A 27178-nucleotide genomic window follows, 5' to 3' on the forward strand; every position below is an offset into this window, starting at 1 on the left:
AATGTCATTGAAGCACACACATTTTTAATTTTGCTGAAGGCCCACTTGCCTATTTTTTATTTTTTTGCTTGTGCTTTTGGTGTAAAATTTAAGAGTCCATTACTAATACAAGTTTTTGAAGGTACTTCACTATATTTTCTTCTAGGAGTTTTATTTTAGGTCTTTGATTTAACTTTATGTATGGTGTGACGTAGGGTCCAATTTCTTTCTTTTGTATAGCTATTTCATTTTTGTGAACTCCACTGAAAATGAGTGATAATTTGGATCATAAAAAGGATATTATTTAAATAAGTAATTTTTCATGCAAAAATAGGTAATTTTTCATACATAAAGCTATTTGTTTATGCATAAGTAAACTGATCATACAGGATACTTGTATCTCTGACTCTGACTCTCTCGGTACATTTCTGTTGTTGAAAAATAACCCACAATAATTCTAATCTGTATTTTGTCTACTAAAACAGTCTTTATTTACCTTGCTTGGGGCTTTCTGATTATACATATAAAATATAGTCTGTAGAAAATTTGGAAATACAAAAAATTCCTAAATGTAAAAAGTATGAAAAAACAAGTCAGTTTTGGTACACTTCACTTGCATCATTTTGGAGTCCATACATATATATGAACTTTGTTAGGAATCATGCCTTTTAAACATTGTATTTTATGCATTTTTAATTGTATAATTCATAAGCTCTAGTTTTAAAAAATTAAACTCTATAAAAATACATTGATGGCGGGCCGCGGTGGCTCAGCGGGCAAAGTGCTTGCCTGCTATGCCGGAGGACCTCGGTTCGATTCCCGGCCCCAGCCCATGTAACAAAAAACGGAAAAACAAAAATACAATAAAACAAGAAAATGTTTGAGGATGTTTCCCTTTCTTCCTTCTATCCTTCCTTCCTTCTATCTGTCTATGTTTCCCTTTCTTCCTTCCTTCCTTCCTTCTCTCTGTCTTTCCTTTAAAAAAAAAAAAAAAAAATACATTGAGTAAAATGTTAAAATTCTGCTTGATTAACCCGCTGCCCTTTTGGAAAGCAATTATTCATAGCATACTCACTGTTTAGAGCACTTTTACTACTTTTTTTAAATAGATATATGAAAAGCTCGTAGTTTGGGAAGGGAGGATTAGTGTTTTGTTTTTGAGGTGTAGATATTGTGGATGTTTTTATTTCTATTGAATGAATTTTTCTGCATGTGTGCAATCTTACTATATGTTTTATTTTGCAACTTGCTTTTTTTTTCTTCCATTAAACCTTATGCTTCAGAGTCTCAAAATCAGATTAAGGAATTTAAGTATCTTAATGATAATAAGTAACTGTAGTTTCTGATATATGAATGTGATATAACAAAATCAGTCTTTTAAAAAAATGTCCAATAGTAGTACTTGAGAGATTTCAAGTTGGTAGAGAGCAAAAACAGAAGGAATATATGGTAATATTAGAGATGAGGATTAAGGACAGTTTTGAGATACCTTGCTGGAAAATATCACACTAGCAGCAATTAAGTATGGTGATGGAGATTAGTGTAAATTTAGATATTGTTTACTTTAACATACATACAAGATGTAGGGCCAGCAAAGTTCTCTTGTAAAGGGCCAAATATTAAATATATTTGACTTTACAGGTCAAGATTTAAAAATTATGGATATTATTTAAATATTTATATAAGAAGAGAAAATAAATTTCCACAAAGCTTTTACTTACAATGTTATAAATATAATAATAATTAAGTACAATTTTTAAATATAGGCCTTATAATGAAAAGAATGGAATTATTTTGGAGGGGGTAACATTTTACTTATTTAGGATTCAAAGTTAAAGTTCTCTATCATGAAACTGAATGCAAATGATCATCTGTTAAAAAAAAATATTCTTAGCTTATAGGCCATATAGAAATAGATAGTGAACCAAATTTGGTCCACAGGCCATAGTTTGCCAACCCCTGTACTAGATGATTAATAGCTAGCCACAAATCACCAAGAGAAAATGTCAGATAGGAAGCCTGACAACATCAGAATACTATCATCATAACATGGTAACCTGCATACAAGGAAATTTCAGTTTCTGTGAATTCAGGAAAATTCACAGTTGGATGTTGTTGGGGATCATGAAGACCATTAAGAGGAAAAAACATTGGATATGAGAAGGAGAGATCATTTGTAACCTTCAAGATAATATGTGGTAGAAGCCACATTAAAGGACTCCAAGAAGAAAACAAGTTAAAGTTAAGTTGTGGACACATAAGTAAATATCTTTGTTCTTAGGAAAGGTGCATGGCAGTATTAAGGGTCTAGGGAGCATGATATATACAATCTACATTTAAGTGTTTAGAAAATGGGTTGGTAAATCGACAGATGAATTCATAGATGGATGGATGGATGAATTGAATGATGAATAGATAGCTAGAACAATACAGCAAATGTGACAAAATGTTAAACTTGGTGGGTCTGGGTATCTGAGGAATAAAGGGGTATATTGGCGTTCTCCATATGAGGGTTGTATTATTTCTGTAACTTTCTCTTAAGTTTGAAAAGTATTTCAAACTAAAAAGTTAATTAAAAAAAAAATTAAAGACAGGAGAAAGGAGTACTCAAAAGGAGTAGGTAATTTCCTCTGCTTTCCCTCTCCCCAGGGAGCCATAGTTCTGAATTCTTTATTTAAGATTTCATTGCTTTCTTTTTCATATATATATATATATATATTTGCATCAAAGTCCTTAATTTATTATTTTTTAAATTTTTGTTATTTTAGCTTTATAAAAAGAATGTTAAGCTGCATTTATTCTTTTGGAACTTTTTTTTGCTAAGATTATATTGATAAATTCATCACATTGTATGTTACTATAGTTCACTGATTTTGACTGTATATAATGAACCAGGTATGAATTAAAAAAAAAAAAGGAGTAGGTAGAACAATCGTTGGAGATCACAGAGGGTCAGGAATAGTTTGTATTCCTAGCAGCCAGTATTGAAACCTCATAATACATGGGTCATGGAGTAGAGAACTTAAAAAAATATTTTCTCAAAAAAAAAGGGTATTGTCTCATTAGTGGGGGAAATTAGCCCTAGACAAAGAATTGCTCTGTCCCAAGTAAACAAAAAGCAAGATGCAAAATAATTAAACTGTTTCCAAATAGCTTAACTGTGATCTAGAACAAAAGCTCAAAATATTGTTTAAAAATATGAAAATATGTAATACCCCAAAAAAGTTAAATTCACAGTGCCTTGCTGCCAATCAAAAATGACAAAGTATGCAAAGAAACAGGAGTCTAAAATCTAAATAAGGATAATGAAACAAGACAACTCTGTTGGTGAGAAAAAGGACTGAAATAACAGTGAGCAGAACACCAGTGCTCTTTAAAAGGGCTGATTTCATGTGGATTTAGACTCCTTGAAAAAGAGTAAAGGAAGGAATAAAAATATATGAATAGTGACTGAAAATATTTGAAATTTAGTGGCAGCTATGAACTCACAAATCCAAAAAGTTCAGCAAACCCCAGGCAAAAGAGACATGAAAAAAATGACTTAAAAATTTATAAAGAAAAAAATCTTAAACCATCCAGAGAAAACACACATGGGAAGGAAAAAGATAAGAATGGCAGCAGACTTCTCATTAGAAACAGTTCAAGCCAGAAGATAGTAGATCAATATCTGTATTTCAAGTCGTGAAAGGAAAAAATTAAAATTCTATACCAATAAAAATATTTTTCAGAAACAGAAATAAAGACTTTTTCAAACATGCAAAAGCTGAAGGGATTAATCTCCTACAGACATGCACTGTAAGAAATTTTATTAAAGCAAGTCTTTCCAACAGAAGGAATGTACGAGATGGACACTGTCTGTATATAAAAGAATAAATTTGAAAGAGGAAGCAACAAAAATGGGTTTGAAAACCCATTTCTGACAAAGGACTGCATGGAGAAAATATAAAGAATTCTCAAACATCAATTAAAAAAAATAAAACCACTTTGGAAAAATGGCAGTCCCTTAAAATGTAAACTTTACACCTAACATATGACACAAGGTCTTTAACCACAAGACATAAAAGCATATGTCCACACACACAAACTCTGGTACACAATCCCCATAGCAGCTTTATTGTAATAGCTAAAAACTGGAATGAGCCCGTATGTCCAAAAATAGGTGAATATATTACCCATATTGTAGTATGCATCAGCACTTAATTTCTTTTTATGACCAAAAAATATTCTATTATATGATACAGCCCATTTTGTTTATCCTGTTCATCCATTAATGACATTTGGGTTGTTCCTACCTTTTGATTGTTACAAACAATGTTGCTATTAATATTCATGTACAAGTTTTGCTGCAGACATATTTTTCATTTCTCTTGTGTATATACCTAGGAGTGGAATTGTTGAGTCCCATGGTAACTTGTTCATGCTTGGGTGTCATATTTACAAATCTTTTGCCAAGTACAAAAATCATAAAGATTTAGCCCTTTATTTTCTTCTAGGAGTTCTATAATTTTAAGTCTTGCATTTAGGTCTGAACCATTTTTGGTTAATTTTTGTATATAATGTGAGGTAAGGGTTGTGGTAGTTAGGTTCAGGTGTCAACTTGGCCAGGTGATGGTGCCTCGTTCTGTTGCTGTGGACTTGAATCATTAGCATATGAAACTCATCTATGGCTGCTTACATCTGCAGTCAACTAAGGATAGTGCCTTCTGCAATGAGTGATATTTAATTAGCTGGAGGCTTAAAGGTGAGAGGTCAGCTCAGCATACCTCATCTCAGCACTTGCAGCTCAGCCCAGACATTTGGAGATGCAGAAAGGAATCACCCCAGGGAAAACTGTTGGAACCCAGAGGCCAGGAGAGAAGGCCAGCAGACATCGCCCTGTGCCTTCTGGTGTAAGAGAGAACCTCAGATGAAAATTGGCTGCCTCTCCTCTGAAGAACTATAAGTTTTGTTTTTGTTTTCGTTGTTGTTTTTTGGCATGGGCAGGCTCCAGGAATTGAACCTGGGTCTCCAGCATGGCAGGTGAGAATTCTGCTACTGAGCCACTCCTCTGAAGAACTATAAGTTTTTAACTAAATAAATCCCCTTTTATTAAAAGCCAATCCAGGCAACCAAATCAATAGGCTGAGCCCTCGATCTTGGCATTCGTCCCTATGAAACTTACTCCTGCAAAGGAGAGGCTAAGCCTACTTAAAAGTAGACCTAAGAGTCACCCCCAGAGACCCTCTTTTGTTGCTAAAATGAGGCCTCTCTCTCTAAGCCAACAGCAAGTAAACCTACTGCCCTTCCTTGAACATGGGACATGATTCCCAGGGATATAAATCTCCATGGCGATATGGGACAGAAAGCCTGGGATAAGCCAGACCCAGCATCAAGAGATTGAGAAAACCTTCTTGTCAAAAGGAGGAGAAGAGAAATGAGACAAAATAAAGTTTTGGTGACTTGAGAGATTTCAAACAGAATCAAGAGGTTGTCCTGGAGGTTATCCCTGTGCATTATATAGATATCCTTTTTTAGTTTATGGGGTATTGGAGTTGCTAGAGGGCAGTACCTGAAGCTGTTGAACTGTGTTCCAGTAGCCTAGATTCTTAAGGACGATTGTATAAAAATAAAACGTTTACAGTGTGGCTGTGTGATTTTGAAAAACTTGTATCTGATGCTCCTTATATCCAGGGTATGGGCAGATGAGTAAAAAAAATATGGATAATAAATAATAGGGAGAACAAAGGGCAAAATAAATTGGGTAGATAGGAACACTAGTGGTCAATGAAAGGGAGGAGTAAGGTGTGTAGTATATATGATTTTTTTCCTTTTTCATATTTATATCTTTTTGTGGAGTGATGCCGATGTTCTAAAAAAACAATCATGGTAATGAATACACAACTGTTGGATGATATTGTGAGCCATCAATTGTATACCATATATAGAATGTATGTGTGTGAAGATTTCTCATTTAAAAAACAAAAAAGCCAATCCATCTCTGGTGTGTTGCATTCTAACAGCTTTGGCTTTGGGGTCCAACTTCATTCTTTTACATTTGGCTATCCAGTTATCCCAATATTATTTGTTGAGAAGACAATTCCTTTCCCATTGAATGGTCTTAGCACGTTTGTCAAAAAACATAGGAATGGGATTTTTTCCTCAGGCTCTTGAAGAAAGTGTTCTTGCCCCTTTTCCCTCCCCACCTTACTTTTTCCCCTCCCCACCTTACTTTTCCCCCTCCCCCTCCTCTTCCCCTTCTCCCACTCCTCTCCCCCTGCCTCGTTTGCAATAAACCCTTTCAACCTCAGTTCACTGCATGATTATGAGTGTTGGACTGAACCACCCCGATTTGTTCTAACATGATGCCGAAACCGGTTATGTCTTCACACTGTAGCTTAAGCATCCCTCCTTTCACTTCAATGTGCCCAGCATCCAACACCAGTCCACTCCTACTATAAGTGGCTTGGCCCCAGTACCCTCTGGACAACCAGAATTGTTGGCCTGTAACCGACAGGACACTGGAAAGCTGACCGTCCTTTGGCATCCTACTGCGGGAAAAAATAGCCATCCTTGGCAAGCAGCCCTCCTACAGATTTAAAGTCTCATACCTTCCTGACCCTGCTCTTCAGCCCCCACTCTTCCCATCTCCAGGACCGAGCCCAGAGTAAACATCATCGAGGCAGGACTCTCTACTTATGTAAGAGAAGAATCCAGAGGAATTGTATGAGATCAGGCAGTTCAAATCTCATGGCCTAGGGATTGGTGACTTTCAGGGACATAGCCATAGAATTCTCTCAGGAAGAATAGAAGTGCCTAGAACCTACCCAGAGGAACTTGTACAATGATGTGACTTTGGAGAACTTTAGTAACTTGGTCTCACTAGGATTTTCATTTCTAAGCCTGATCGTCATTTCCTTATTGGAGCAAGGGAAAGAGCCCTGGTTGATTGCAAATGATATGACAGGACAATGGTGCCCAGAGTTGGAATCCAGGTATGAGAAATTACCACAAAAAGATATTTTTGAAATAGAGTCATACAATTGGGAGATAATGGAACGTCTTCAATGCTGTGATCATCAGGTCTCTAGTTTAAAAGATAACTGGGAATGCAAAGTTCAGTTTAAGAGACAAGTAAATCAAGAATGCTAATTCAAGCAAGCAAGAATCACCTGTGAAAACATGCCTTCTTTTAAGACATTACACTTCCCTTACTCTGCATCGGAGAAATGGGTCTGGTGAGAAACTGGTTGAATGTAGTGAATGTGGAAAAGTATTTAGCCATGGCTTACACCTTACTCAACATCAGAGAGTTCATACTGGTGAGAAACGCTTTGAATGTAAGGCATGTAGGAAGGCCTTTAGTCGGGCTTCACCCCTTGTCCAACACCAGATAATTCATAAGGGTGAAAAAACCTTATGACTGTAAGGAATGTGGGAAGGCCTTTGGTCGTACTTCAGAACTTATTCTATTCAGAGACTTCATACTGGTGTCAAACCCTATATGGATGTAAAGAATGTGGTGGAAAGACCTTTGGACAGCACTCACAACTTATTCTGCATCAAAGAACTCACACAGGTGAGAAACTCTATGTATGTAAAGATTGTGGGAAGGCCTTTATTCATGGCTTACAACTTACTGTACATAGGAGAATTCATACAGATGCTAGACTCTATCAGTGTAAAGAATGTGGGAAAGCCTTTAAACAGCATTTACAACTTACTGTGCATCAGAGAATTCATACCGGTGAAAAACCCTATGAATCTAAAGAATGTGGGAAGAGCTTTATTCACAGCTCAAGTTACTCAACATCAAAGAATTCGTTCTGGGGAGAAACCCTATGGATGTAAGGAATGTGAGAAGGTTTTTAGACAGCATGCACAGCTTACTCGGCATCAGAGAGCTCATACTGGTGACAGACCTTATGAGTGTAAGGAGTGTGGGAAGGCCTTTAGTCGCAGTTCATACCTTACTCAACATCAAGGAATTCATACAGGTGACAAATCCTATGAATGGAAGGAATGTGGGAAAGCCTTTATTCATATTTCACAACTGACTCATCATCAGCGAATTCATACTTATGAGAAACCCCATGAATGTAGGGAATGTGGAATGGCCTTTATTCGTAGTTTACAACTTACTGAACATCAGAGAATTCATCCTGGTATCAAACCTTGTGAATGTAGAGAATGTGGGCAAGCCTTTATTCTTGGCTCACAGCTCATTGACCATTACAGAATTCATACCGGTTAGAAAGCCTTGAATGTTAGGGATGTAGAGAAGCTCTTAAGATGAAGTTAACACCTTGTTCAATATTAGATAATTATTGAGTATTGCACATTGACCTATTGTGCCACTGGAGCACCCACTACATAATTCTTAATGTAATGTAGATAATGTCAGAAAACTTTGATTTTTTCGCTTCCATTATGGAACATCACATAATTCACACTAGAAAAAAATTTAGTAAATCTGGGAATTCTTTTTGCCTCACACTCACTTTTTACTAAACGTCAGAGAATTTATGTTAAAGAAATATTAATATGAATTTTCATTCCTAATACAGAATGGCTCTACTAAAATATTTTATGAATGCCTTTTAGCCATGGCATATTGTTCCACCAATTACTGACCATATAGCATTGGGCAAATTATGTAATCTCTCTGTCCCTCAGTTTACTTATTTTTAAATAGTAATAATTACAGCTACTACTAGAGTTTTTGTGAGGATTAAATCAGATATTTTATATAAAGCTTTGAGGAGAGTATTTGGGACATACAGTACTCAATAATTATTAGCTATCATTGTTATTTTTTATCTGCAGTACTACTTTTAAGGAATTCATGTAAGAGGAGGGCCTTAGAAATATATGAAATATCAAAAAGCCTTCATTATCCACTTGTGAGGGTAATTCATTCTGAAAAACAGTGGTAAAGGACAATTATCGTGAAAAAGCCTTTATTCAGAAGATCAGAAATTCAAGAATATCCTCAGGCTCCAAGACTTGGTGGACAAGCTGCAGGTCACAGTGAAAGCAGGCAAGAGGCCAAGGAGGGTGAAGAATAGGACGACAGGCAGCTGTCCAAGTGCTGGAGAGTCCAGCATGAGCTGGAGAAGACTGAGGAGAGAGCAGACATGGCCAAGACCCAAGTCAACAAGCAGAGAGCCAAGAGCTGCAATTTGGGGGGCCAGAAGATAGAAGAATGAGACCTTCTGATGCTCATTGCTATGGGATATCTCTAGGAAAGTGGAGGGGAAGTGTTATAAGAAATAAATTCTTCCTAAATACTCAGAAAATATATATATAAATTATTTGAAAAAGAAAAAGAGAGGAAGAGAGAGAAAGAAAAAAGAAAAATAAAGAGTAGCCAAAAGGAATCTGCCCATTTAGAAATCTAAAACCATCTCTAAGTATACCTAGTTTAAAGACAAATCAAAACTAAAATTACATGCTACAGTTCTGTAAATCAGAGCCAATTCTGTATGCAGTTATTACCTGAAGATTCCTATAGATTGGGAGAAGAATCAAAGAAGAAGGAGGTGTTATAACAGAGAAGATAGAATTTAACAAAGGACTCACTATATTGATATTTCTTCTAGCCTGCAGTGTTTTAGAACAGCTAGAAAGGAAAATCTGATATAGTAAAATGGTAACTCATAATAAACTCTGAAATCTATTTGTAACTACTCTTTGAAAATTTCGCTTCTTTCTTTTCTTTGTATATATGTCATATTTCACAATAAAAAATGTTTCAAAGAAAAAAAAACAGCATAAGCATGTGTGTTTATTTCTGGACTCTATTCTATTCTACTTCACTGATGTTTTTTCTCTGTCCTTCTGCCAGTACTACACTGTTTTAATTAGGTTGCTCTGTAAGTTTAAAATTGGAAAGTATAAATCTTCCTACTTTGTTCTGTTTCAAGAATTTTTTGGCTATTCTGGGTCTCTTGCAGTTCCATATGAATTTTAGGATCAAACTTCTCAGATTCTAGAAAGAAATCAACTGGGAGACTGATATGGATTGCGTTGAATCTGATCAGTTTGGATAATAGTGCCATCTTAACAGTATTCATGATCCATGAACATGGAATGTTTTTCATTTTAGTTAGATTCTCTTTAGCATCTTTCAATGATAGTTTGTATAGTTTGGAAACTATAGTTTCCAAAGTATATATTTTGTCCTTCTTTTATTAAATTTATTCTGAAGTATTCTGTTCTTTTTGATACTATTGCAAATGAAATTGTTCTCTTCATTTCATTTTTGGATTGGTCATTAACAAGTGTAAAGAATTGCAGTTGATTTTTGCATTTTGACCTTGTATGCTGCAACGTTGCTGAACTCATTTATTCATTCTAATAGTTTCTTATGTCTATTCCTTAGGATTTTCTGTGTCTTTTTCTTGCCAGCTTGTCCTAGCAAGAACCACTAGTACAATGTTGAATAGAAGTGGCAAGAGTGGACATTCTTATCTTGTTTCTGATTTTAGGGGGAAAGTGCTCAGTCTTTCACAATTAAGTACGATGTTAGCTGTGAGTTTTTTGTAGATACTCTTTACCTTGTTGAAGAAGTTTTCTTCTAATCCTAGTTTTCACCATAGAGGTGTTTAGGCTTTTGTCAGATGCTTTTTCTGTATCTATTAAGATGATCATGTGATATTTGTGTTTTAATTCAATTCCTTTTTCAATTGAATTCCCTAATTTGAGAGTTCCTTTTTAATATCACTGAGTCTTTACACAACTGAGCAGAAATCAACAGCCCAGCCTGTAAAACCCTTACTCAAAAAGTCAGCATTGTCGGCATAGAAGGCCTAATGATTTGGCTTGTGGTGGTGCAATTTTTTTTGTTTGTATTAAAGGAAGGCAACAATAAGGACATAATTTTTAATAGCTCTGAAATTTTACCCAATTTTCCCCCTGGGTTTCTCATGAAACTTGGATCATAGAGAACCTAAGAACTCTGCTGTTCTTCTAGCCTACGCTGAACAGTTACAAAAGTGACCAGGTTAGAGCAGAGGACTCATTGAACCTGAAACCAGTAATATCAGGAGATAGGAGAATTTCCTCCTCACAGATATGCTCTGTGGTAATATTCGACTTCCTATAATAATAAATAACATGTAGTACCTAGCACCATATACTCTATTTTAATCTTTTTAATGAACAACTTCTAAGAAGGTATAATGAAAATGGGAAGAAAGCTTTTTAAATACAGATTTGGCATTCTCTACCTGGATGTCTTCATTAGTTTCAGAACTGCTATGGCTTTTTATATCTTTCTCTAAGTTGCATAATAATTAAAGAAATAATGAACCATATTGCCCTTTTGCAGGCATTTGAATCTTTTTTTTTCCAAACAAATTATGGGAAATGATCATTCTTTCGCAATAGAGTATGAATGTTGTTTTATTATGGTTAATGATAATTAGTAAAATCAGATTGGGAAAGAACAGCCTCTTAATAAGACACATTTTGAGTCCAAAAATGTGAAATGATACTGTTTTGGCTTTTTTTTTTTTATATCATACCTAAAAGATTTGATAAAGTAGTTAGAGTAATGGGGTGCATGTTCTCCACCTCATTGTCAATGACGATTTTATGATCTCCATCTAGGAGCAGACCTGAGAAGTAGCTAAATTATAGCCAAAAAGAATAGCTTAGGATCAGCCATAATAAAATTTTTTATTTTTATTTTTAAAAATAAAATCTGCCAAAATTATTGTTTGGCAGATGCATTATACCACTTGCTTTAAATAAAACTACATGTTTTATTTTAAATAAAACTACAAATATAAACTACATGCTTTAAATCTATCACAGAATAGAATTATGATATGTCTGTAATCCCACACCTGCCAGAGGCTTAAATGTTTCCTTCCTTTATCATCCTAATAGAGTTGTGTAATCCTCGGGATTCATCATTTCATATTAGCTGCACAAAGGTAGATTTAGTGTTCCCTGGAAGCAACAATCTTCTGAGGTGTTTCTGCTTCCATCTTTTTTTCCCTCTTCTTCTCTTAAATATTTTCTTTTCTCTGTTTTTCATTCTTATTCGGTTTTTAAAAATATCTCACATTTGAGTATTGGTGAGCTCTAAATGATTATTTCTTAATATGGAGTATTTAACCCTGACAAATTGGGCATTAGCATTTAAAGGAAAACCAAGATATTAGATAACAGAAATTTTATTTATTTTTCACAAAAGAGAAAAAAAATTGTGATGATTAAAAATATACATATTTATTCCTTCTAGCCACCTATATTCTGGAGCAGCTAGAAGAAAAAATCTGAGATGATGGTATGGTAGTCCATGACAAACTTTGGATTCTGTTCTGTAACTACTTATTGACAAGTGCTTTCGAAAACATTCCTTTTTTTTTCTTTGTTTTATTTATATGTTATGTTATACAATAAAAATTTTAAAAAAATTTAAGTTTTATTTGACATTAATTGAGGATATAGTTTTGTCAAATTCTGATTGGTTAAGAGTTTATTTATATTGTCCTAAGTATATACCCTTGTCACAAAAATGTCTAAGGTGGAAATCACCTCCATTTGCAGAAAGTTTGAGGCAGAAAATTAATTTTTTTTTTCCAGACACAGCAAGTCTGACTTAAGAGTCTGACCCTTAAACGAACTGGAGGTTTATATTGCAGAATATCAGTATAACCATCTCCAGGTGGCCATGCTATAGCATCTGCCGAAGATTTCTGAAGTAAATTCAGATTGTTAGTTGAAATTAAATCCATGCAATAACCTTTAAAAATCTAATTTTTTTTGTCTGCTTCCACAGAGTATTTTTGGTATTTACTTTTCATAATTACAAAATGTATACACACCTCTTTGGAAAATCAAAAAAGTATAAATGAGCAAGAATCAGCCATGTTTCCACTACCCTCAATTAACTGCTGTTGGCTAGTTAATATTTTTCTCTTTAGTCTTTTTTCTTTTCATATATAGTTTTACCATAGTTGAGATCCTACCGCATATTTTATTCATTTGACATAGTATGTATTTTGTTATGACCTTAAAAATTTTTGTTAATACAATTTTTTCCTGATGTACAATTTTATGTACATACAATAATTTATTTAGCCTATTGAAGAACATTTAAATCATAAACATTTTTTCACTTCATTGAACCATCTTATGAGCAGCTTTAATTGCTTCTCTGATATAGAGCCCTCAAAGGGGAATTACTAGAAAAACGGTTTTTAAGGTCCTTGGTACATATTGACTGACAAAATCTTTTTCAGTTTACGATCCGAATTGGTACTGGCCCTTTTTCATTACTGCACTTTTCATAAATAGCGACATATCTCATTTTAATATATCTATAATTATTAAAGCTATATATATTTTTAAAAAGCTATACATTTTGTTTGACTATTTGTATTGTGCCTTTTTTTAAGGACGAGCATTTTATATTTTATTCTGTGATTTGCATATTTTTAAATTATTTTTTATTGATGTATGTTATATATTCACATATCACATAGCCATCCAAAGTATATAATCAGTGGTTCACAGTATCATCATATAGCTGAGCATTTATCGTCACTGTCAACTTTTTTGTGTGTGTGAAAAATAACATATACTAAAGAAGCATTAAATTTCAAAGCACAATGCAACAATTAGTTGTAAAACAGATTTCAAAGTTTGGTATGGTTATAATTCCACAATTTTAGGTTTTTACTTCTAGCTGCTCTAAGATACTGGAGACTAAAAGAAATAGCAACATGATTCACCAATCATACTCATTTCTTAAACCCTACCTTCTCTGTATAACTCCACCTTTGATCTTTTTCCCACTCTTTAGGGGTATTTGGGCTATGCCCATTCTAACTTTTTCATGTTGGAAGGGACTGTCGATAATATGGGATAGGGGGGTGAAACTAGTCGATGTTCTAGAGAGGCTGCCCCCTTCTGCATTATATTGTGCTTTTTTTGGCAAAATCTTTTATCATAGAGCTCCTTAATTAAGGTTGGAAGATGACAATTTGCTGTTTTAAAACCTTCTTTCATAAACATTATTTTCTAACCTCACAATATCCTTGTTAAGTTTACTGAGACAGGTGTTAATACATGTTTATTGGTGAAAATCCTGAATAACATATTTAAATAACATACTCAGAGTCACACAGCAAAAAGAGTTTGTACTCAAACCCATGCCAAGTATTAAATATCAAGAGCCATTAAAAAGATAAGAATAGTACAAAGCTATTTTTTCTTTCTGACATATTTATACAAATATTTGTATTTTAAAGTAAGAGTGGTATTTAAAGGCTGACTCATGCTTTTCTATTTTCTAATGTGTTCTTATTCTGCCTTTTTAGAAAGCAAATTAGATGATGATTGAAAATAAGTCTTTAAGTGATTTTAGAGGGCAAGTCATTGCCCAGTCTATGTCCCTTGAAGTGTCTGTCTATTGAGGGAGATTAGTAGAAATCTACAGGGCAGTTTTTTTTGTTGTTGTTTTGTTTTGTTTTAGGCATGGTTAAGGCACCAGGAATCGAACCTGGGTCTCCAGCATGGCATGCAAGAACTCTGCCAGTGCACCACCATTGCCTGCCCTACACTGCAGTTTTATCATTCTAAAACTTTATTTACTTAAAGGGTAATCTAATGCTATAAAACTGATTTATACTAATTAAAACTAAAGCTTGTTAGAGTGGTAAACTGGAATAGCAGTTTATCATGTAGTGGTATTGGGATACTCATCTCAGTGACCGGAATATTCTCATCCCTGTTTGGGATGCCTTCTCACCCTTGTGCCTCAGAACTTGAGTAAGCCATTGAACTGTTCTTAAAGAACCACATCGGGGGGGCTCTGCCTGACCCCAGAGAGCTCACTTTCTGTTCATAGTAGCAGCACATTTACAAATCATCTTTTAAGCTGCATCATTTCCATAGGTAGCTGATACTAAATAATGCATCCCAGTCATAGTTAACATTTAATATCAGGAAGCACTGTTTTTACATTTTGTCATATATGGTCCAGAACCACTCTTTATAACATCCTCCCTTTATATTCCTTTTTTTTCCCCCTTTTATTAACCTGCACTGAATAAGTGACTCCAAAAAAACAGTAATTCCCAAATTAATAAAGAAAATTTAACAGTTATTCCTTAGTTTCATTAATATCCATTTGTTATTATTTTGTATTTGTATTTCTAACTATCTCACAAATATTTCTTATATTTCTACACTGTTGTCTTAAAGTTTGCCATAGTCTGGATTTTATTGATTGTATTCATCATAGTGTTATTTAACATGTCCCCCCCATATTCTCTGTAATTTGAAAGTTGAACTAAAATAATATTTTTAGTACAATTATATGCAATATAAGTGCAAAAAGTTGTTCAAGCTAAATTAAGAAGTACTTCTTTTTCTAATGAGGGCTTATTTAAGAATTAATAGGGCTTTATGTATACATTTAAGATTTGTAATTAGTTGAAAATTCTCAGAAAAATTTAAAGTATCACTCTGTGATTTTGAACTATTATCCTAGAAGAATTTTCTAAACAGAGACAACTTAGAGACATAGTATAACAAATCCCATATTCTGTTGAGTCTCTCAGAGACTTCAAAAAAACACAGCGATAAAAAGCTTAATGATGTTAATACTAACAGCCATTTATTTTTGTCAGTATTTGTTAGAATGTGTCTGAATCATGTTCTATTATTTCCTTTATTTTTACGTAGTACATTATGTAAGAAATAAAATATTTTCTGGGTTTTGTCATTGTAAATCTACATATTCTCTTTTCTAAAATATAGCTCAGTGAGATCCAAAAGTGTATTTTTTCACTTTGTAAAGTTTTGGTCAGCTAATTTTGTTCTTTTTTAAATAATCATTTGAGTAATACAAGGCCTAAATATATAATACATTGCAAAATTATTAAAATGATGGAATTAGGAGTTGTTTCTCCTCGTTTTTAAAAATCAGTGTTATTGTCATAAATGTATGGTGATTTCTATGTAATAAAGTATTTATAATACACAGAAAAGGTTAAATTAGATTTGACTTTTACTGCTAACCTATATGAAATTTTATTTAAATAAATTTATTAGACTGCTCATTCCAAGAATCTTTATAGTCATCCATCATATTGTGCTGTGATTTTTGTGTGTGTTTGATTTTATCTATCCTCCATAGCTCATCAATAGGATACTTGCAACATCCAGGATCAGAACAAGTACAATTTCCTCGAACTACTTCACCATGCAATTCCCAACAGCTACAAAGCCACCATTGTACAGGTATGAACAGATAACTGATAAAACAAAAAGGGAATGGTTTGTCCACTTGAAAAGTAGTTAAATTAAGTTCCCTAGGCATTTCTAGAAAGTTTCCCGACTTGTTATATGCCAAAACATAACCAGGATATTAAGGATGCTATACTAATTCAGTTTTAACATATTTAGTCCACTTCTACTTTGACTTAACATTGCTACCACCACACTGCTATCCTGATTTTCCTACTTCAGCCTCTCCTTCCTGTCTTCCCCTCAAATTCTCTCGGGTCTTGCCAAGTCTTCTGCTGAGAAAAAACCATATAATTGACTGCCTACCAGACATCCCTACCCAGATGTATCAGAGGCACAACAGCTCAGTATTTCCCTCCAACTTCCTCCTCCTTTTGAATTCCTTACCTCACCTTCCACCTAGAGGCCAAGGTCGAAATTTCAGAGCCATGATTAATTCCTAACCTCCTCTTTCACATTCCTGCAGTTAGCAGTTCCTGAAATCTGACACCATCTTTCTTTTTCTACTGCTGCTAGTGTTGGTCAATGCTTTTCAAATCTGATTTTCAGTAGTCTCTTAAAGTGATTTGTTTGTCCATCTTCCCTCTCCCCACAACTTTCCTCTTCCCAAACACACACACACACACTTTTCAAAAATTACTGTGCTGAAACAAATCTCATCATGTCATTTCTCTGAATAAAAAACTTAGATGGATTTCTCATACAAACTCCCTGGAAAGCAAGCCTCCTATTTATACATGCTGAAGTCATACAGAACTTTGTTTCCAGAATACTCCATGCTTTTTCATGCCAAAAATGCCCTTGTATTTATTATTCCCTCTGCCTGGAACACCTATTCCCCATCCTTCTGTTTGCCAAAATCCTTCTCATCCATCCCTAAATTTTGACTCAGAATCACCTCTTCCCAGTTCTAAAGACAAACTTTTATTTTAAAATCATATTTTATGGTGTAATGATTTGTTGACAATAGACTTAAGCACCTGGAAAAAAAAAACAGATAATCAATAAATGATTATCAAGTAAATTACTTAGTACTGGCTGCACATAGTATAAGCTATAATAACCAAGAAGAACTTAATGATGTCCCTAAGCCTTTCTAAGTTTTGCCTAGCACGTTAGGTTGGTTCCATTTCTAGGGAGCTGGAACTACCATTATGGCTACTACAGTGCAAACTATGTTTCTGAAGACAGAGCATGGGATGTCTTCCTAACACAGACGAGATTAGTGGCAGATGAAGTACGTGCCCAACACTAGTACTGTTATGGTACTGGTAGGCAAAAGAAGTAAATAAGATAAAAAGAGAGATATAATCCATTTATCTCTACTATGCAGTTTACAAAGTGTTTTTACACACAAGTGATCTTACACTTATTCTCTAAAGGCAGCCAGAGAGACCTACCTAGTCTCAGTTTCCAGTTGAGAAAACACAAGCTAAAAAGATTAAATGATTTCCCAGAGTTACAGGATATTTCAGGACACCAAAATTACACTTACTGGCTCCTGTGTCTCAAAATGGTTTCCTTTACATGAAATTTATTTACTAATTCACTCTCTATAAAGCTGACTTTTTACTGTGTCAGTGTTTCTGTCAAATACTAATTTTTTCCCAGAGTTTTCCTTTGTGTATTCAGAATAATTCCTGTTTTAAAATTAATTCATCTTAAAAATTAAACCCCTTTGCAGATTATATATACTTGTTCCTCCAGGTGGTAATTAGGCTTTCCTATTTGCCTCTTATTTTTAGGATAAATGCAATGTTTATGTTTGTGGGGTCAATTTTAATGCCTTTTTAAAGCACACATCGCTTAAGGCAGAAAGCACTTAAATCTGGCATACATATCTAATAGTAACAGCTTCATAAATGTAAAATTATTGCTATTATGCAGGTGTTCAAAGATAACAGGTAATTGCTAAACATACTGATTGCAGCATCCTCATTCTGTTTTTCAGCTGTGCCACCTCCGCCGCCTGGTGGAGGAATGGTGATGATGCAGCTGAGTGTACCAAACAATCCACAATCTCGTGCCCACTCACCTCCCCACTGGAAACAAAACAAATATTACTGTGATCACCAGAGAGGACAGAAGTGTTTGGAATTTAGCAATGTTGACAATATTGTCCAGGTATAATGCTTCTTCTATTCATTATCATTTTGAAACTTGACAGCATTTTAGTTACATAATAAGACCCATATGGCTTAACGCTGAATTTGAAATTCTCTTAAGCAGATTAATAGAGAAGTTTGAACATCTCTATATCCAGATAATTTTTTTGATAGAGAAAAAGAGTCAAGCATTTTTCCTACCATTCCCGGGTACATTATATTTTAAGGTAACCAAATACTTGCTGAGGTAATGTTCTTCATCATACAAGAAATCCAACTAATAAATGCAGAGCAATGGAAGTTTTGTAACCCTATTACTGTAATGGATCGAGGCAAAGATCATGAGCAGATGCTGAAAACACTAATTAAATTGTATACAGCAAACTTCAAAACGTATAGATTAGGCAGCGAACACTTGAACCCACTGATCAATGGTAGTTTCACTAACTGGGACACCCAAGCATTGTTTGCCTCCTAATACGATATGAAAAGAAGTATGCAGCGTCACCAAAGATTTGCTCATCAAAAAATCTGAACCTGAATCTAATCAAGCCTCTGAGTATAGCTAGCTGCTAATTTACCAGAAATATGAAAAGAAGTAGAGGAAATTCGTGATACCATGGATATTTTACTGGACAAAATAAGCCTGTTTTTTTTTTTTTTAACAAATGGCATTTTTAATGAGAGGGGTGGGGCAGTTATAGATTAAAAAAGAGACTCAAGATGTATAACAGATGCAACATATGGATCTTGCTGATACTGATGACTCAGAAATTTTGTAGAATAAAGAATATTTAAATATGTTAATTTTGTAGTTTGATAATGATGTTGCAGTTAAAAAACAGTTTTTATCTATTAGAACATTTATATACTGAAATAGCAAAATGATATAGAGTAGCTGAGACTTGCTTTAAATGCAGAAGGGATTGCAGTTGGGCTGGATGATGGCTTTATGAAAGTTCATTATACCCTTCTCTCTACATTTTTATATGATTGGAATTTTAAAAGGTTTGAAAAAATACTTTCAGTACATATGACAAAATCAAGGTAGAATAAAGGATCAAAAATCATTTATAGACTAGTTCAAAAACTAAAAGACAGCGGAGCATTAACTTCCATTTCCCAACTGGCTGCTATTGGGAAGACTCTTCTCCTGTTCAGATCTCTGGCATTGTGGGACCACTGCAGGGCTGCTGAATGCCAACTTACTTCTCGCGTCCGGCGTAGGTCTGGGGCAGGTGGTATCTCTGACCTGTCACCATGTATTGAAACGGACTTTTTGATGAAGAAAACAAGAGTTGGTGCCAGTCAGGGTGGTTTGGCTGTCAAAGGTTTTGACAAAATCCGGTCTGTTCCCTCCAGCGAATTCGAATGAGGGAGATTCCAGATACCTTCACTGGGAAGTCAAGGACGTTTCTGTATAATCCCTGGATGAAGGGATTTTCTCTGACTCTTTCTCTCCCTTTTCTTTGAGGATTAACCCACCACAATCTACATTTCCAGTGGAAACTGCAAGGCACATAATGTGACAGAAGCATAATGCCCCTTCCGAATTGGTGTGGCCCCTCCCTTCAACATAGGGGAGTGTAACACATGCCACCCACTCTTACCTCCTCCTGCTAATGTCTTCTCTTTAGCCTGTTTTCCTTTTTTGAGTTAAATTCTTTTTCCAAAATCATCCTCTGGAGCTATAAGTGGATCATCACAAATGAGAGATTAAGCCCTGGGAGAAGAAGAAATACCCTGTGTTATGTCTCTTCTCAGCTGCCAATGTGAAGTGTTTCCCTGGTGCTTTAGGATATAATGAGAATGATACTTGATCTCTGTGATCTTCCTACCCAAACCCCTGTTTAATCATGAGGAAAAGCAAATTCCAATAGAGGAGCAACCTGCACAATCCTTGAGCAGTACCCCCACAAAATTGTCGAGGTCATCAAAAACTCCTCTTTGTTTTTGAAACTTTCACAGCCCAGAGGAGTGAGCCTAAGAAAATAGCCACTAAATATGTGATATCCTGGATGGGTCCAGGAAGAATAAAAGGACATTAGGTAAAAACTAAGGAAATCTGAAAAAAATATTGACTTCAGTTCATAATCATCAATATTGGTTCACTGATTATAATAGAAGTCCTATACTAATGATAGATTTAATAATAAGGGAAACTGTATATGTGGGAATAAATAGGATTTCTCTAGTCTCTGCACAGATTTACTGGAAATCTAAAACTTAAAAAACAAAATAAAGTCTTTTAATAAAGACACACAAATGTGTGGAAGAGATAAATATCACGTTTAGCTGTTGTTATTTCTGGATTGGAAGGAAATGATGGAATAAGGAAGACAGTGAAATAGGAACTCAGGCGAGCAGCATCTGTAATGTGGCAAAATGTTAAGATTTGACAGGCCTGTATTGCAAAGGTATTTGTCATTCGTCATACTTTTCTGTATGTTTTTAAATTTTCTCATTAAAAATTAATTTAAAAAACCTAAATGGTCATTAAACAGATAAATATATGAAAATATTTTTAATCTATTTTATTTGGGAAATTTAGGGAGTGTAACAATTTGCAGTGTTAGCAAAGATGTAGTTACAAATATCTCGTATATACTCTTGGTGGTAGTATAAAATATGTACACCTCTTTTTTGGAGTTCCTTTTGGTAACATTTTTCAAAATGTCAAAGCGTCATAACCTTTGATCTACAGATCCTTTTTTTTGGAAATTGGCACATTAAGAATTGTGGAGCAAGCGTACGAAAATATGTGTACAAGTACTTTCTTGCTTCCCCATTGTTACACTAAAAAATTGGAAATAGCCTCAACCTTTATCAATAGTTTACTGGTTAAATAAATTACTGGTGCCTTTCAGGAATATACCCTAAAATATACCTGTTAACAAGAATGGGATAGACTACCACCCAGATCATGGTTTTTAAATACAGTTCTCCACTGAAAGGAACAAGGGCTTCTTGGAGAAATGACTGCTGTACCTGTTGGGACAAGGAAAGTACAAAATGAGCTTGGAACATGTTGCTGATCTAGAAAGTAAGGAAGTACTTAAGGAACTTAAGGAAGTTAAGGAACTTAAGTAAGTTCCTTACTTAGAAAGTAAGAAAGTACCATGTCAGAGGATACGGTATTAGACTTGAAGTTTTTGTGCATCAAAATAATGATAGAAATGAATGATAGCTCATAAAATAAAATGAGGACCCATGAGTCGGTGCTGATAGAAATAAATGAATGAATAAATGGAGGAGAAAATGAAGTTCTTCCTCTTAGCAGAATGTGAATTAATAAATGTAGAAATAATGATGGAATTAGAAAATCACCCCTGGAAACCACCAGGCAAGAATCATCACTGGATTCTAAAACTAGTGGATTTATATATAATGAGAAGTAGAATATTTTTGTAGAATATCTCCTGACAAGATACTTATAACTAGAAAGGAAAAAAATTAGTAACTTAACAGTGGAGAAACCTGGCAGATGCTACCTAAACAAAGTAATCAAAGTGAACATCACCAACACTGTGGTGTAAATGGACATCACATTCCTCCTGCAGTGATGCATTGAGAAGGGAACACTGTCACCTCTGGTCTATATTTCCAAAATGCTTTACATGAACTTACTGATGAGGAGATGGCAGACAAACTCAAAGTGAGGGAAAATTCTACAAAATAACATCTTTAAAATCATCTTTAGAAGCTCATCTTCAAAAATGTCAGTCATGAAAAAAGAAAGACTGAGGCTATTCCAGATTAAAGGAGTTTAAAGAGACATGACAACTAAGGGGCAGCACTTGATTCTAGACTAGATTCTGGGCTAGAACGTGAAATTTTTCTTCTCTTCTACCAAAGGATATTAGTGGGACAATTGACAAAATTTGGATAAATTCTATAAATTAGGATATCATAGTGTTAATTTCCTGACTTTGATCATTTTACTATAGTTACATAAGAAAATGTCTTTGGTTTTGGGACATAGACATGAAGCATTTCAGGGTACAGAGACATTATGTATACAACTCTCAAACAGTTCAGGGAAAAAAAATAGAAAAGAGAGAAAGCAAATACAATATGATGCAAATAGAAAATCTGGGAAGTCTTTGCACTATTTTTGGTTATTCTCTAATGATGAAATTGTTTAGAACTAAAATATCAGAATAAAATGACAATTAATGTGAGAAAAACAATGAGTAAATGTTTATATTCTCTCATGGAAAAGTATCTATAATTTTGTCAATTATAAAAGCAAATTACAGGATGGGCTGCAATGGCTCACTGGCGGAGTTCTCACCTGCCATGCTGGAGACCTGGGTTCGTTTCTCGGTGCCTGCCCATGTAAAAAAAAAAAAAAAAAAAAAAAACACGTTATACAAAATAGGATCTATAATCTGTTTCCAATTTTGTAAAAAAAAGAAAAATGTATGTATAAACACATATGCATAGAAATAGTGCTGCCAGGATTTCTTTTTTTTGTTTTGGAAGTTGGAGATTTTTTATTTCTATAATGGTTGAATTTTTTAATAACAAGTACTATTTGTTATCAGAAAGAATAAAAAATGTTTACCCATAAGGAAATTTACAAAAAGCCTAAAATACTGACCCATTTTCTTGATGTATTGTAATTGCAGCACAGCCCTCAACTCAATAGTCCCATTATTTCACCAGCTCAGTCACCAGCACCAGCTCAGCTGTCTACCCTGAAAACTGTATGTCCCTCTGGATCATCACTTTCTATCATGTCCCACTTTTCTAGACCTTATGTCCCTGGGCAAGGTAAGTATGCATGAAACTAGTCAAAGCCTTACAGAATTTTTAGGCATCTATTCCCAGTCACTCTGTGATTTACCTTGGTTCTACCTACTACTGCTTTTCATTCCTCCTTCAGGACTGCATTTTCTTCTCCAACAAGGCGAGTATAGCTGTATTACTACATACTCTTCTGACCGTACTGTTTCATCACTGAGGCTCATTTCATTTGGGAAACACTGTAATTTTCACTTGCACTTTCTTGCTAAACTACAAACAGCTTGATTCTAATGAAGCTAATTTTTGAGATAAGATCCACAACTAAATTGTGAATGGAAAAGCTGATTTTCACAGAGAAAATGATCTGATAATTATTTAGTCATATGCTAATTGTTTATTTGATAGAATTAAAATAGGTTAACTTATCCTTAGAATCCTAATAACACACACTTCTATATTTTTTTCTGTTTTTCTGATTTCTATATTAAAGTAATATGTATCAGGAATTTATTCAACAACCATTAATTGAGGGCATACTGTGCTCTTGATGTGAAAAGATTAAATAAAGCAAAGGTCCTCATTCTCATCGACCTTCAATCTAGTTAGAGGAACAGGCATTAAAAAGACGATTCATTTTATTTCCTAGAATTTATCCTAAGGATAATGCACACAAAAAATAATGCACAAAAGAATACTATAGCAAAAAATTTGAAAATCAACCTAAGTTTTATTTAGTGAGGATTGGCTAAATTATGGTATATGCATAAAAGAAATGCAGTTGTCTAAAAGCCATGTTTTTAAAATCTTTTAAAAGGAAAATATTGACAAAATGATGAATGATTTTAACTAACAGATTACACAGATATTTCACAAAAGATATAAAAATAACCCAACAAGCCCTTGAAAAGGTGTTCATTATTTGTCATTGCAGAAATGAATATTAAAACCAGAATGAGATAATACCCACTAAAATAACTTAAATCAGAAAGAGTAACAGCACCAAGTAGAGTATATAGGTAGTATAGTGGTAGAATTCTTGCCTGCCATGTAGGTGACTGAGACCCGAGTTCAATTCCTGGCCCATGAACCCCTCCCCCACCCCTACTCCTCCCCCCCCCCCCAAAAAAAAGTTGTGAACAAAATTCCCTATAATATGTGTATCACATATCTGCCTCTGTATGTGTATATGTGTAAATACAGAAATACATGTATGTCGGGAAACATTAAAAAAAAAAAAAACAAGTGTTGGTGAAGATAGGAAGCAACTAAAACTCTCTCATGCACTGGTGATGGGAGTATAAAATGATAAAACCACTTTGAGAAAAGATTTGGCAGTTTCTTGCAAAGTTAATGATTTACCATATGACCCAGCAATTCCATTCCTAGCTATTTAGCCAAGCGAAAAGAAAATACGTACACACAGTCTTATACAACAATATTCATAACAACTTTATTTTGTCATAGCCCAAACTGGACATGACCCACATGTCGATCAATAGAACAAATAAACAAATTGTGATATATCCTTACTGTGAAATACCACTCGACAATAGAGAAGATCCAACAAGCTACTAACACTAACACATAAATGAAATGTAACTATAGGCAAATTTAGTGTATAATGTTAGAAATCAGATAGTGGTAGGGATAGGAATTAGAATTGACTAGAAAGGAAGTTTTTAGGTTATAGAAATGTTCTGTATCTTACCAGGGTCATAGTTATATAGGTTTGTACAATATTCAGAATTTAGCAAATCCCTTTATCTGCATGGTATGTAAATTATATCTCAACTTTTTAAGTGTTACAAAATATCCAGCACATACATACATACATACATACATATAGAGAGCAATGACTGGAAGGATATACAACAAAATTTTATCATTTTGGCAAACCTTTAGCTAGAATGACAAAAAAAGAGAAGATACAAATAACTAAAATCAGGTATGAAAGCAGAGACCTTACGACCGACCCCACAGAAGATACTATAAACAATCACATGTCCACAAATTAGATAACCTAGATGAAATGGACAAATTGCTAGACGCACATAAACTTCCTACACTGACTTAAGAAGAAATAGACAGTCTCAGCAGACCAATAACAAATAAAGTGATTGAATCAGTAATGAAAAAACTCTCAACAAAGTAAAGCCAAGGACTAGATGACTTAAGTGATGACTTCTGTTAAACATACTAAGAAGAATGAACACCAGTCCTGCTCAAACTCTTCCAAAAAATTAAAGGGGAGAAAACACTTCCCTATTCATTCTATGAGGTCAGCGTTACAGTAATACCAAGCCAAAAGATATGACAAGAAAAGAAAATTACATACCAATATCTGTCATGAATATAGATGTAAGTCTTCAATAGAATGCTAGCAACCTAAATCAAATAGCACATTAAAATAAATTATGCATCATGATCAGGTGGGATTTATCCCAGGTATACAAGAGTGGTTCAATGTAAGAAAGACAGTTAATGCCATACACCACGTTAATAGAATGAAGAGGGAAAAAAACATGAGTATCTCAACTGATGCAGAAAAGGCATTTGACAAAATCTAGCACCCTTTCTTCATAAAGTACTTAGAAAACTAGGAATAGAGGGAAACGTCCTTAACTTGATAAAGGGCATATGTGAAAACCCACAACTAACACTTTACCTAATGGTGAAAAACTGAAAGCTTACCCTGTAAGATCAACAGCAAGTCAAGGATTCCCACTGTTATTCACCACTGTTACTTAACATTGTACTGAAGTTCTAACCAGAGCAACTAGGCAAGAAGAAGAAATCATTCATGTAGGAAAGTAAGAAGTAACATTCCCCCTCTTCTACAGATGACATCATCTTATATAGAGAGAAAAATCCACAACAAAGGTATCAGAGCTAATGAATGAATTCAGAAAAGTGGCAGGGTATAAGAGCAATACCCAAAAATCAATAGTATTTCTGTATACTAGTAATAAACAATCTGAAGAATGCGTGAAGAAAACAATTCCATTTACAACAGCAATTAAAAGAATCAAACATCTTTGAACAAATTTAACCAAGGATGTAAAGGACTTGCACACAGAAAACTACAAAATATTACTAAAAGAAATTAAAGACCTAAATAAATGGAAGTTGTGTTAATTTGCAAGCTGCTGGAATGTTATAAATCACAACTGGAACGGCTTTTACAAAAGGGGAATTTAATAAGTTACAAGTTTACAGTTCTAAGGAGGTGAAAGTGTCCAAATTAAGGCACCAACAAGAGGTTACCTTCACTCAAGAATGGCTGATGGGTCAGGAACCCCTCTGTCAACTGGAAAGTCAGGTGGTTAACATCTGCTGGTCCCCTGCTCTTGGGCTCTGTTGCTTTCACCCTCTGTCCATGTGGGGACTCCTCATTCCCTTGGCTCTCTTCTGGTTCCAGCTTGCTTAACATCTCATGGCAGTGTCTGCTGGGCTTCAAGCATCCAAACATCTGTGTCTCTGTTCTCTGAAGCAACTGTTCTTCAAGCATCTACATCTGCTCTCTCTGTCAGCTCTGAGGCTTCTGTCGTTTCTGTCATTTCTAACTCTCTCCAAAATGTTTCCTCTTTTAAAGGATTCCAGTGAATTATAATTAAGGCCCACCTGGAATGGGTGGAGTCACATCTCCATCTAATCAAAAGTTAATACCAGCAATTAGGCATGTCACATCTCCATGGAAATAAACTAATCAAAAGATTCCAACCTGCATTATTGAATCAGGATTAAAAAAAACGGCTGCCTCCACAGGATTGAATCAGGATTAAAACATGGCTTTTCTAGGGTACATGATACTTTCAAACCGGCACAGAAAGTCATTCCATGTATGTGGAATAAACAGATTCAATGCAGTTGCACTAAAAATTCCAACAGACCTCTCTACAGAAATGGAAAAGCCGATTGTCAAATTTATATGGAAGGGTCAGCACCCCTCAAATCAATACCATCCTGAAAAAGAAGAACAAAATTAGAGGATTCACATGTCACAACATATTACATCCAGTGTCCATCACCCACTGAATGGATAAACTAAATATGGTATATACATACAGTGGGTTATTATTGTCCAAACAAGGGAATGAAGT

At 34.6% G+C, this 27178-nt stretch overlaps 1 protein-coding gene and 1 long non-coding RNA gene across 16 annotated transcripts in view; one reads left to right on the plus strand and one right to left on the minus strand.

The window, feature by feature from the left end:
• Positions 1 to 27178, plus strand: part of R3HDM1 (R3H domain containing 1) — a 157989-nt gene that overhangs the window by 125510 nt on the left and 5301 nt on the right. For 11 of the 13 annotated variants that reach the window (XM_077153646.1, XM_077153649.1, XM_077153653.1 and 8 more), the window contains 3 exons: positions 16115 to 16218; positions 18176 to 18348; positions 22961 to 23105. In XM_077153646.1, the coding sequence (XP_077009761.1) occupies positions 16115 to 16218; positions 18176 to 18348; positions 22961 to 23105 (422 nt within the window). The remainder of the gene's footprint in view (positions 1 to 16114; positions 16219 to 18175; positions 18349 to 22960; positions 23106 to 27178) is intronic. The other 2 variants (XM_077153652.1, XM_077153655.1) reach the window with 1 other exon arrangement.
• The window catches only part of LOC143677577 (uncharacterized), an 88589-nt gene that overhangs the window by 21329 nt on the left and 40082 nt on the right, over positions 1 to 27178 (minus strand). For 2 of the 3 annotated variants that reach the window (XR_013172687.1, XR_013172688.1), the window contains exons 2-4: positions 22624 to 22659; positions 19940 to 20052; positions 18146 to 18266 (exon numbers count right to left, since the gene is read on the minus strand). This is a non-coding gene — a long non-coding RNA (uncharacterized LOC143677577). Of the gene's footprint in view, positions 1 to 17128; positions 17205 to 18145; positions 18267 to 19939; positions 20053 to 22623; positions 22660 to 27178 lie in introns of those variants that run through there. The other variant, XR_013172689.1, reaches the window with a different exon arrangement.

This window comes from Tamandua tetradactyla, chromosome 3, assembly GCF_023851605.1.
Source record: "Tamandua tetradactyla isolate mTamTet1 chromosome 3, mTamTet1.pri, whole genome shotgun sequence".
NCBI classification, from domain to species: domain Eukaryota; kingdom Metazoa; phylum Chordata; class Mammalia; order Pilosa; family Myrmecophagidae; genus Tamandua; species Tamandua tetradactyla.